This window comes from Camelus bactrianus, chromosome 6, assembly GCF_048773025.1.
Source record: "Camelus bactrianus isolate YW-2024 breed Bactrian camel chromosome 6, ASM4877302v1, whole genome shotgun sequence".
In the NCBI taxonomy this organism is placed as follows: Eukaryota; Metazoa; Chordata; class Mammalia; order Artiodactyla; family Camelidae; genus Camelus; species Camelus bactrianus.
Genome location: NC_133544.1, coordinates 52,459,661 through 52,472,784, shown reverse-complemented (window position 1 = coordinate 52,472,784; position 13,124 = coordinate 52,459,661). Strand labels below are relative to the sequence as shown.

At 31.6% G+C, this 13,124-nt stretch overlaps 1 protein-coding gene across 6 annotated transcripts in view; it reads left to right on the top strand.

Moving 5' to 3' along the window:
- The window catches only part of MIPOL1 (mirror-image polydactyly 1), a 266,078-nt gene that overhangs the window by 42,654 nt on the left and 210,300 nt on the right, over positions 1 to 13,124 (top strand). For 3 of the 6 annotated variants that reach the window (XM_010967039.3, XM_045504303.2, XM_045504302.2), the window contains exon 2: positions 6,954 to 7,032. The exons of 1 other annotated variant lie outside the window; for it this stretch is intronic. In XM_010967039.3, coding sequence (XP_010965341.1) covers positions 7,014 to 7,032 — 19 coding nt within the window. In that variant the 5' untranslated portion in view covers positions 6,954 to 7,013. Of the gene's footprint in view, positions 1 to 3,401; positions 3,439 to 6,953; positions 7,033 to 13,124 lie in introns of those variants that run through there. 2 more of the 6 variants (XM_045504301.2, XM_045504300.2) reach the window with 1 other exon arrangement.

Here is a 13,124-nt window from a genome sequence, read left to right as displayed (position 1 = left end):
ATTTGCTGAAGAGACTGTCTTTATTCCAATGTATATTCTTGCCTCCTTTGTCAAAGATGAGTTGAGGCTGTGACTTTCTTGATATTGAACAAGAAATTAGAGCTGTAAGCCTAACATTTATTTTATTCTCTTTAAAGATTTCATTTCTAGTAAATATATTTTGCAACCTAAAAGTTGCCTTTAACATTACAATTTAAAAAGTGAAATGCATAGTTTGCATGCAGCACACTGACCACTGGGAATAATTAGTACTGTAATTTTCACAAATTGCATAGATTAACATTATATTTATACAGTGTATAAATTGCTTATTAAGTGTTCACAATGCAAATGTATAACTTATTAGAGTATATTGATTCTCATATATATATGTTATCTGTTAATCTCCCCATTATTATTATTAAACTATATAAACCATAGAGAATTATTAAGCAGCTTTTTGATAAAATCTGTTAGTAAGCATTATGATGTATGATGAATTAAGACCTTATTATCTGCTTATTTTTACTTTATTTTAGAACTGACAACTGACAACTGTTGTTTTATTTGATTTCAAGTGGCTGTTCATACCAGTTGTCATTACAGATCGATTTAACTTGCTCTAATACTTTTTTACCTTTGATTTACTAAGAACTTCAGTTGGTTGTGTGGAAATGTAAGCCTTTGTGTGAAGGAGTGTGTCATTGCAACAGAACTTGGCAATCACATGAATCTTAAGAAAACAAGCTATTTGTTCCCTAGAGAAACTATTCTATAAGATGACTTTGTTTTTATATTCTGTTCTGTGCTAGATTAAGTGATTTAGTTTAGTTTGGCCTAGGGCAAAACGTTTCAGGATATTTTAGAAAATCCTGTATCTGATTAGCCCTCTGAAATAGTTTTAACGTTTTATTTTTTTTTAAATTTTATCAGTAGGCTATGCAATGCCCTATCCATTCTCATAGTGTCATTTGTAAGTGGCACTGAAAACTATTGCAGTTTCCCATGTGGTATATACGGTATTCCCAAGTTTTGAAAACATAAAAGCCATGTATTTTAACACTACTTGTTTCCTCTTAATTTGATGCCCTTCCATGAGCTTAAATGAGGGGAAGTAATTCATCTTTTTTGATAGTAATTTCCTGATTACTAAAGCATATAACCCAGGGGACCTATATCATGACAATGGTCATAATATAGAACAACTGATTTTTATTAAAAACTTAAACTTTAAAATCCTGAATACTAAGACTTTAATAGTCTCTAATTGAACAAAGAAATATAGTTGTTTTAAGAAATATATGCTTAATTCTCAGGAAACTCATTCATTTTAAATTTTCTATTGTAAAAACGTTCTGCCAAGTATTAGTTTAATTAGAACTTACAGTCTACTTAAACCAAGCAAGCAAGCAAACAACCATAACAAAGTATAATTATAAGAGGTTAATTAGGCAATAATTATTTTTTCAAAATTTCAAGGGAGTCATACAGGTTACTTCCTTTTTATTCATTTTGGGTCTCCTAGATGTAGTGTGGCCTTTTTCAAATTTTCCTGTTAAATTTCCAGGTTATTAATAAATATTTGATTAAGTTAAAATAATACATGCACATGTAAAAAACTCAAGTTATACACTTAGATATAAAGTGGAATAGAAGTAGTTCTTTCCTTCATTCTTTAAGTCTCCCTACTCCAGCTCTTAGACCCTTTCTTCAGAGTAACCACTGGTAATACATTCCTATGTGTATTGTATTCAAGCATGTCTGCGTATGTATGTATAATTGTACACTTTTTTCTGTCTTTAATTTACTCATGTTCTGTATCTATATTGTTTTGGCTAAAGATGTATTTTGGGTAGGGAATTTATTTGTCTTATTTATTTATTTTATATTAAGTCTAGAATAGTTGTCTGACACATAATAGACTTATTATGCTTACCAAATACTTGTTGAAAGAATCTTCCACATCTGTCCATCAAATACTCATCTTGGGAACACTGCATCTACCACATGGGAAACTGCAATAGTTTTCAGTGCCAGTTACAATTGATACTTTGAGAATGGATAGGTATTGCATAGCCTACTTCTACTCACCTCATCCAATACTTACTGAATACTTACTGTGTGCCAGACACCCTTCCGAGGATACAGATGAAAGAGAAAATCAAGGGCTGTGCTTGGATGTAACTTTCCTATATATAGTTGACTGAGATGTAGCAAAAACAATGAAATGAAACCTAAACAGAGGTGTTTCTACTTTAGATAGGCTGGCCAGGAAAAACCTTTTTGAAGAGATGACTTTTGAGCAAGGCTTAAACGATGAGAAAAATATTTCAACAATCTAGAGACGAGAATTGTAAGGAGAGAAAATAGCGTGTGTAAAAGCTCTGAGGAAAAATAAACTTGGTGAGTTCAAGGGACAGAAAGTCCAGTATGGCTAGAGCATGAGTATTTTCTCTTACAAGTAAATACTGCTTCAGTTCCTATCTTTATACATAAAAATGTGTTCTACATACTTTAAAAATACATTTAGTAGTGGAACTGAGGGGTCAAAAACATATGCGTTTAAAATTTTGGTAGCTATGGTGTGGGGCTACTTTTATTTCTCATTTTTTCTCCCTAAACCTTTTCTTGCTTTCCCTGGCTCTGGGGAACTTCGGTTGTCTGGAGCTTGGTAGGGAGTGGCCTGTGATGTGAGACACAGTGAGTGAAAATAATTCTCTTTGTGAGAGAATGTGCCAGGAAATGTGAATGTTTGAAAGACATTTGTCTAATAAGAAGAAAATCCAGCAGTAGAAGATGTGCATATATTGTATATGTTGAGTTATGTAGTAAAGTATTTGGTTCTCAGATATATAGTGCTCTCTCCTTTGGCCATTTAATGAAACCATTTCAATGCAGAAATTATCAACATTTCTCAATCTAGAAAACCCCAAATTTGACATTTTATAGAGTTATAGTTGGATATAAGGCAGCATTATAAATGATTTCTAATTTGACCCTTTTGGATTCAGTTTATACAAATTTTTAATTAAACTAAGGAGGCATTATGAAAAAAAATGTTATTAACCAAAGTCAGGCAAAAACAGTTTGCCATGTATGGAGGGAGATAGGAGGGTATCTCCTATTTAAAATAAGTTTTAAAAAATCCTGGTGGGGTTACATTAGGGAATGAAATCCTATTTTTAAATGCCTTTCTTTCAAAAAGGCATTGTTTAATTTTAAAGGATAAATGTTAGAATTACTTAGAATTTTTTAGGCAGATTAGAAATTTTAGACTGGTCAAAGAACAAGTTTTGTTTCATGAAGTGTTTTACTGCTGAGTAAACAAGGAGAGTCAAGTCACGTTTGAGAGCATAGAGATGTTTGCTTAACTTTTTTCAATCTACATTTTTGACAGGGTGAAAGTAGAAAATTTTGGCAGATATATTCAGATTCCAATGTATTTAAAGAGAGAAAGGGGTATGTGGTTTCTTTAATTTGTTATTTATTTTTCCTTCTTTCTATGTAATAAGGCTCACTTCTTTTGAGAATTAAAAACAACTTGAAGGAATGAGGTTAGGAATCTCTGATGGAGAAGATTTTAATTTCACAGATGCTGATATGGTATGTTCGGTCCATTATGGCAAAGATTTTATTTTTCTTTTTTAACATGGCTAATTTTTTCCAGAACAACTTAGAAACAAACTCTTCTTGCTAGATTTTATTTTGCTGTTTGGACCTGGCATATATATTAGTAACGATAAAGCAATTATATTTTATTTGTGATATAGTGAATTAGCATTTTGATTAAGCCTTGTTTATCTGGCGTCTATTGTAAAATCATCCCACTAGTTTTGACACGAATATGTAATTTTTAATTGAATCAAGTTCTTGATATCAAATCTTTAAGGTAAGTGTAAAGAAAGAAATTCAGTGTTTTATTAGTCTTAATCCTTTGTCCTAAAACAAGTAGATATGTAAAATATGTTTCATATTTACAAAAATCCTCTATTCCTATTACAATATGTAGATATATAAGTTATAATTATTTGAATCATTAGAACATCTAATTTTTGCTCGACAGTATGCAAATGTGCCATTAAATCTGTTTTTTAAGATTTTTCCAGTTTAATGTCTGAATCCAAATTCATAAAGAGTTGGAAAAATGAGATGTCTGAGCTATAGGATTCACAGGGATTTCACATGAAGCCTATTTAATCAGGATAACACTGTTATTAATATTCATAATGTCAGCTGGAACACAAATGACAGACTATGGGGCCTAAAAATTTTACTTGGTGAATGTATTAAAAGTAGCTTAAAAAATTAATGGAATTTAAGTAAAGTTGGTGAATATGAAAATCTTGTGTTAGCAGAAAAAAAATCTCTATTAGAACTTTCTTTAAGACCATTTTGCATTGATGTCTTTTGACAGATTTCATTGGTACTTAAAGAAGAAAGATGCATGAATGGTCATTTAAGAGGATTTAAACACATTGGCACTTTAATTTTTACATGAATAATAAGTACTTTCCAAAAGCAATTAACTTACAGTGTACAAGATATGAATTGAAAAATAAGACTGTGACATCAAGGGCAAAGCAAATGTGCTGTACATTTTAAACTTAGTGGCAAGACTTTTAATATTTTGTTTTACTTTATTTTTATAGTTTGCATAGGCTATGAGTTAGAATATGGTTATTTTAGTGCATCTGAATGCATAATAGAAAGGAATAATATTCTCTCCCTCCCCCCATTATGGGTAGTGTTAAACATTATCCTGTACAAGTTATCATTTGCATTTATTAGAGAATTAAAACATTTGTGTGCTATTGGTAATATTTGAGAATATGTTCAATTTTGCAGAAAGTCAAAGGGGTGAATTGTGAATAGGTTTAGTGCTATAAATACGTATGTGTTAACACAGACTTACTGACTACAGCATAACTTAAATGTATAATAAATAAGTTTCTGAATGTTTAGTGTAAGAAGTTTAATAACCATCGAGTAGTATACAAGTAAATTTGTTCCAAATGTTAGTCTAAGAAAGTAAAAAGTTGGGAATGGTTTAAGTAAAACTGGGGTGGATTTTATTTTATATACTACCTGCTACTCTATATGTCTTAAAATAACCTTGTAAATGACATTGTACCAGTGCTATAGTTTTTTTGTTATTGGAGTTCATTAAAAACAGTTAATTTTAGGCCATTATGTATAGTCACAATAATACTGAGTATTTTGTTTTACATTTCTCAGATTATTTTTATTACAGATTTTAGTACTTATAAAAGCATAATGTTGGTCATTATCTCTTAACAGTCCAGTTCCGATTTACCAGTGAGAGAATACAGGCACTGGCCTGGCAGTCCAAAAGGGTACTAGAAGTTTCACTTGCAATCTATCAATGTTATATATGAATGATTTACTTTCATTAGATTTATAGGAATTACCTGGTATGTTTTAAGACTCATATTCAGAGCTTGATGAGAAAAAGCATTAATTACTAGGGTGTGTAGAAATTATCACAGTAAGCCATAAATTTTAAAATTTTGTATAAGGAATGAAATTAAATAGATATGTGTATATATATATATATATATATATTTTTTTTTTTTTTTTTTTTTTTTTTTTTTTTCCTCAAGTGTCTTTTTAAGTTAGGTTTTGGGGGTTGGGGAGACTTGTTTTGTTTTTGGCTCTGAGATATTCGCTTATATGCCCAGGAGAGGGCAGCATTTTACTATGTCTGTCTCATAAAAGAATTAGCCCTGCTTAGACTGTCAGTGTTTCTTGTAATTACTCCCAGTATATTTGTTGCTTGCTTATGAATTAACTTGCATTTATGGAACTAAATCATTCCAATCATTTAATTACACCTGAGGAGCTGAACTATAATTGCTTGCTTCCAACTAGGATCTGATATGGCTTGAGCAGTATTAATTTGGTGTTTACTTTTCTGAGTGCTAAAAGCATTAAAATGATTGTGCAATGGGATTACATTTTACTAATTGCTGGCATTCATTAGCTGGGTAAATGATGAGGAAGAGTGACTGTATATTGCAGAGGGATAAAATTATGGTTTTAAATAGTATATTACTAAGCACATTAAGGCCTGTAAGACATGTTTTAAAATACTCCAGAGGTTATTAAAGACTGTATTTTCTACATGTCTTGCTATATGAATCTCTTATTAAAAGACTGCAATTATTATTAACCTTTTTGGGCAATATGGAGAGAAATGGCTTCATTGAGTGGAACATACTTCTTTGGTATTAATAACTTCCTATATTTTCAGCTAATCCAAAAGTAAATGAGGAACTTAGAAAAAGATTGCTAACTCCAGGTCAACATATTTAGAGAAAATTGGAAAAAGAGAAGCTTACTACAGCTTTATTTGAGGACTTTTAAAGAACGAAGAGTTCTAGCTGTGAGACAAATCTAATTTTGTTTTTTTTTTTAAAGCATGCAAAAAAAAAACTTGCATAGCTTTTATCATGTTTATTATGAAAACAAGTTAAAAAATACCAATAATTCCACAAGTTAATGATAATCTTTTAAAAGAAATTAGAATAACATTTTAAAAGTACTTTTACAAGTATGAAATGTTCTATATGAAAATATACATTCAAAGCAATAAATTTGAAATTTTTGGTATAAAGTTTATAACAAATAAAGTAAAATTTTTATTTTTCTTAAATTGTTGAAGATATAGTTGAAAAAGACTTAAGTAAATTAAATGGTTCCCTAACCAAAGGAGCAAAGAATGTCTAGAAGCTTAACCTAAACTGTATTTACTAAAATACAAGTGTGAATGAAAAAAATTTTTTCTGAGAAAAAAAGATTTCATTTCACCTGTTAAAATACACAGTTAATTGTCCCATTATAAATGTTTTAGAAAATCATTTATCCTGTACATTCTCTGTTAAACAAAGGTAAGATTTAGGTGTGTTCTGATATATTGTTTTAAGTTTATTTATCTAGAGTTGGCTTTATTTTAGCCTCAAATCTTGGAGCAAAAACCAGAGACATTGCCAGAGCAAACAAGAACAGAAGTACAAATGGAGGACTGGTCAAAAGGTAAGGACTTTTAAGGTTTAATACCAAACCCCAGGTGTTGTGCTAGTTTAAGGCACTGAATGAAGTGTGTTTGTTCTAACCAATGTACTAGACAGAGGCAGACAAGCACACGTGTGTGCACACATACATATACACACATAAAGAGACTTGACATACTGAAAAAGAGACACAAAGAAAGACATGGAGAAAGAGACATGTACACACAGAGGAAAGGGACACAGAGGAAGAGCAATTGAGAGAAAAAGGAAAACAAACAGGGAGAGAGAAAGAAACATACATCTACACAAATTGATGGAGGAGACTGAGAGAATGGCTGGAAGAGAAGTGCATGCAGAGAGGTACACTCAGAGAAAGGAGACACAGACACAGGAAGGGAGATAACTCACCCCAAAAGAGAAAGACACAGACACACATATGGAGGCACACACACACCCAGAAAGACACACATGCATAGATATACACAGAAAGACACACATACGGAGACTCAGAAACATGATGAGAAAGAGACAGAGACTTACAGCGAGAGAGAGACTGGGGAAAAGAAGACACACTAAGAGAGAGGGGGCCTAGGCAAACATGCAGACACACAGAGATGAGACAAAGTTAGAGACCTAGAAGATGTACACATATACAGTGAAAGATAGACGTACATGGAGAGGGAGACACACACGCACACAGAGAAACAGACTAAGACACGTACAGGCACAGATACACATGTACACATGCACACCAAAAGACACACCCAGAAAGAGACAATCATAGAGAAATGGAGTCAGAGGGGCCAGGGAGAGTCAGAGCCACAGAGACTTGCAGAGATGTATGAAGAAAGGAAGAAAAAGACACTTCAAAACAGACAGAGAGACATGAAAACAGAGGCAGAGACAAGGTGAGAAACAGAGAGAAAAAGATACACACAGATATGCAGAGACAGAGGGAGAAAACTGTCAGAGATGGAAACACAGTTTGAGAGACAGCCCGAGAGATGGCCTGAAAAAGACAGAAATGGTAGATGGATAGATGGAAGGATGGATTTAGGCAGGTAGAGCACATCTATCTATAGAGCAAGATAGAGCCATAAAGACAGAGGTTTAAAAAGTGTTAGGTTTTAATTGCAGTCTCTTACACTGTATTTGGATATAGTTGCAAATCTGGAATCCTTGGGAAGCAAATCAGTATTACATATAGTTGAAGACTCAAACCTTTATATTCATTCTTTTTATTTCCTCTAAATTGTATGATTTAAAAATAGAATTATTACCAAAACAGTGCATACGTCTCTCTCTTTTTTGATTTCTTCCTCCTTCAGCAGAGCTCTTTTTTCACCAGATTTCAACCACGCTGTTACCTTTTTCAGAAGGCTAAAGGCCATTGTGTGGGACTGTTCTATTGTCAATGTACTAAATAAATTAATAGCTACACATTTTTTGAGGTATAGAAAGATGCCATACTGAGTATACTTTCTTTTTATTTCTGCTTTCGTTTTTTTATTTCCACACTGTTCAGAAATTTTCTTGCAGTTTATGCCTACCATTAGCAACCTGTCTCTTCTAATTTGTGATTCTAGGCAACTTGTTAGGAGTTGAGAATCCAAGTAACTGATTGAATTGAATATGAAGGAATAGCAAGTAAAACCTGAGTGAGGTAGTTGAAGGTTTTTAATGCAAAGTTATTGGCTTTAATTTAGTGAATGGATTTTGTGACACTTTTGGTCTACTCTCTTTGTATTCAAGTTTGTGATAAGGATGTCTTAGTGTGAAGCTGCGAACTAATGTGTGATAACTGCTTTTATTCATTTATGCAAATAAGCAAGCAAACATTCTTCTTTTGAAGAATTCAGATCAATTTTACTCAATTTGTGTACAAAATAAGAAAAGAGGGAGTAAATAATGATGCCCCTATTGCTTGTGTTTCCTATTCAGAGGTCACATTGCTGTAAAAGCCTTGTTGTTCAAATTATAGACAAAAGGATCTTTAAGGAGTCAAAGGAATTATTTTTAATTTATATAAAGAATAGTGGCTGTAGGGGAAATACTTCTCAGAAATGTAGAATAACCAGGAAAGATGTTAAAAAGAAGGGAGCTGCTGAAGCTCACTCTAGGACACATGGAAAGGAAGGTTTTAGGGCTAAAGACAATGATGCATAAATAGTTTGCAGGAGTCACAGACTGCAGTAGACATGACTGAAACATCATTAAGAAAATTTGCGTTTTTTAGGCATTTTTTGGACATTGGAAATAAGAATAAGACATTCCTTTGTATGAAGGGCCTATTAATGAAATTACTAAGAAATAAAGTTAAGCAGGTAAATGTAATATCTTTTGAGTTTTGTGATAACTGATATGTTTAAACAGTAAAATTTCTTATGTTTATCTCTTTGATATCAAGGTTCATGGGATTTATCATAAAGTACCAGTTGTTCAAATCTGTCTTACAGGAATGTTCATAGTCTGCCCTTGTAAATAGTGACTTTAAAGTTATTTTACTTATTTTTTAAAGGAATTGCATTAATTAAAAATTATTATTATACAAATATGCCATTGCATCATCTTACAAGTTTCTTTATAAAGAGTGCTGAAGTGGTTACTCTTTTCCTAGCTTTATTGTAGAAACGTTGTTGAAATATTTGATGTCAAAGTGTTGATGAGGTAAATAATGTTAACAGTTAAAATGATATACATTTTTCTCTGTTTTTGTCATTAAAAAGCTGAGGTTGGTAGTTAGAATGAATGAAGACATCTACAAAATGTGTCCAGGTTTCTTTAGGTAGTTTAAAAACAACAACCCTAGGTTGATGGAAGCAATAGGTGAGTGAATAAATGTGCGTTGCCAAGCAAATATTGGTAACATCTGGTTTCTTAAAAAGTAAATGATGTTTTGTCCTTTCATGAAAGCTTTCTATTTTTGAGGGTTGTCTTTTTTCCCCTGCTTTTTAAGAAAAAAGATGGAATGTCATAATCAAAGGACATATGTAAAGTTAACCCTCAGAAAGAATCAGTTCTTATGTCATTGATTGCTTAGCCCTTTTTAGCATTTACTTATTATTTACTTAACTACATAAGAAAAAAGTTGTGGGGGTCAGAAATCTATTATAAGTAATTATTTGGAATAGTGTGATAAATTTCCTGATAGTCCTTAAATTTTGGTAGTTTTTATTAAATTAGCAGAAACATGGTTCATTTTTATAGTGCACAGGAATCCACCGGAAATAGTTTAAGAGTTATTTATGAATAAACATGTCTGCCATAAGTATACGTACCTACAATAATATAGGTAAAATGAGGTCTGGATGCCAGTTAAATTTAGAATATTGTGAAACTTATTTAAATATAGAACCTTTAGGGGTCAGTGTTCCCTAAGAAAGGTTAAAAAGGTGACTGCCTACCCAGATTAAACATTGTCTGCTTTATTTTAAATATTTCTTACCAATTGAGGGTAAGAAATGATAAGAATCATACAGCTTGAAGAAGCTTTAGACAAAAACCTTTCAATTGTATGAGTTTCTTTAATATTATCTTTAGGTTTATTATTTTAGGAAATTGTATTTAATATGTTTTATACACAGAGTAGTTAATTTCACTTATATTATCTCAATTTAGATGTGAATCATATGTTTTTAGACTATTTTCTTTTAAGCATAAAAAGTGAACATGATTCTAAATCATTATACTTGCTTGAAACTTGAGGTGAAAAACCACTTCTAGAACTGCTTACGCTAATAGATTTCTTACATGTTGCAATTTATTTTAGGCTAGTAGATATTTTTTAAAATCTTATCTTGCCGATTTAAGTAAAAAGCAACTGTCCTCTTTATTTCTAGCAATTATATTTTGTTACCATGATTTTTGTGGTTTTTCTATTAAATAAAATAAATAACAAAGACTAAAACCTAGCAAAAGATAACTTTTAAGTGGTTTGTTAGTTTCTTCTTGAGTCAGAATACTGTTTATTTTTGCTTGGCATTTGGAATCTATGTGCCACCAACAACCTCTTTTATTGTTACTTCATTTATCTTTCTCTCTTTTCACCCAGTATTTATTCTTTTTAATTTTTGCCCACTTATTGTTCTGTAATTGAATTACATCTAAAACTACTGCATGATTTGCAAGCATTTTATAAGAGTAGACATCTTTAGAAACACTATGGAGAAACAACTGGGATGCTTTAAATGTCTTTGATCATTATGGCCAAGATGATAGAATCTCATATCATTTTCATAAACTATTTTATTTTAAAGCAGAAGAGAAGGAAATGTCAAGTTGCCTAGAATGGATATCCATTTCTACTAGGAAGATAGCTGCTAGAAAAAAATTATTCCTTAGACATTGTGATTAGACACTCCTTGAAATTCAAGAGCATTTTGAAAATATCTACATAATTAAACATTCTGTCTTGAATTACAGGACTTGAATAGTATTTAATAATTGGCTTTCTAGGAAGTAACGGTATATTTTCTCTGAGTGAGTAACGCAACTTGTTTTTGTTTATTAATTTTATTTTTATTTGTTTAAACTTAAAGGTAGATTCCACTGGAGAATCAATGCATTTAATACTTTTAATAAAATGTTATAGTAGAAAAAAACATAGGTTTGAACCTAAGTAGACCTGGGTTTTTCAGTCTTCCACTTACTCTACCTACCTGGACTTGGGTGCAAGTTTCGTAATTATTTTTAAGCCAGAGTTTTATTGTGTGTGGAATTGGGAGCTAATTCCTTCAGGACAGTTTTGAAGATTAGGGATTGTGTATGTAAAAGCCCTACTACATACCTGAAACTGGAAATGAGTTTATTTAATATGGATTTCATGTACAGGAGTAATTATTTTCAATAGTCTGCTGGTGATAATGGTCTTTACAGATGCTTAAAAAATATTGTTGACATATTCTACAGGGCCTAGGTAAGTGGTAGAGGTTGTTGTCATTGTTTTTCCATCCAGCTGTGAAAGGCAGATCCATAAGAAAAAGTTTCAAAGTATTAAGAAGCATAAGTAACAGTGTTTCAAATGGTTATTATTAGTTTTATAGAAAGTTCATTCTCTTCAAATATAATATTCACAATATCGTTAGAAACTTGATTTTTTTCAAAGTAGTATAGCTTATATTTAGTATATTTTTGTATTTGATAGGATGGAATGTAGAATCAATGATGTTCATTTAGGGTAAAGTTAATTTTATCCGCATTGAAATCCCAATTGCATAAAAATCTTCAGACTAGTGACATCACACGAATGTGCCTTTTCCTTTTGGCAAGTGTGAATTTAAGAATGCTTTTTTAATTTTCCATATGCCATAGAAGGATTTAAAAAAGAGCATGTTGAGTTCTGATTGAATTTACTATTTATCTCCGTAGGACCTAACTTAATAGAGTACTAGTAGTTTCTCACACACGACCATCCAGAATATTTGAGAGAGTGATTTTGGAACTACTGGCAGTGGGCCAACAGGACTGATTTCATTTCCAGAGGAAATGCTAAGGCTATTCTTAAAAGCATGATTGAGGTTATACTCTTTTAGAAAAAAATTAATTTTTCTTCTTTTAAATAAATTTTCAAAAATAAATGGGATTCTGGGTGTCTTCATATTTTTAAGTTTGATTTGAATGATTCTATCACTACTCTTGGTCTCATTAGAAAAATGGAATGAAAAAGCAAAAAATGTTTATAAGGGCATCTTAGCTTTCTGACTGGCTATTAAGTTTGTATAAACTGTGTTTTGAGATTCATCATTTCTGCTATGAGTAATTCACATTTGTGAATTTATGCCATAAATTTTTTTTTTTTACTTTTTGTGACAGTTTTTTAAATAGACTTTTATTTTGTAGAGCAGTTTTAGATTCACAGCAAAATTGAGCGAAAAGTAGAGTTCCCATTATACCCCTTTTCCCTAACCCCACATAAACACAACCGCCCCAGTATCAGCACACTCCACTGCACTGGTACATTTGCTACAAATGAGGAACCCAGCCTTAAATTCTCATAAGGGAAACATTTGTGAGCTAATAGGAGTCTTTTTTTAATTTCTTTTGTTTGTTTTTACTACATTTAGAGTGTTTGAAATCAGTTTAGGCTATACTCCTCATGTGGAATTCCTACTACAC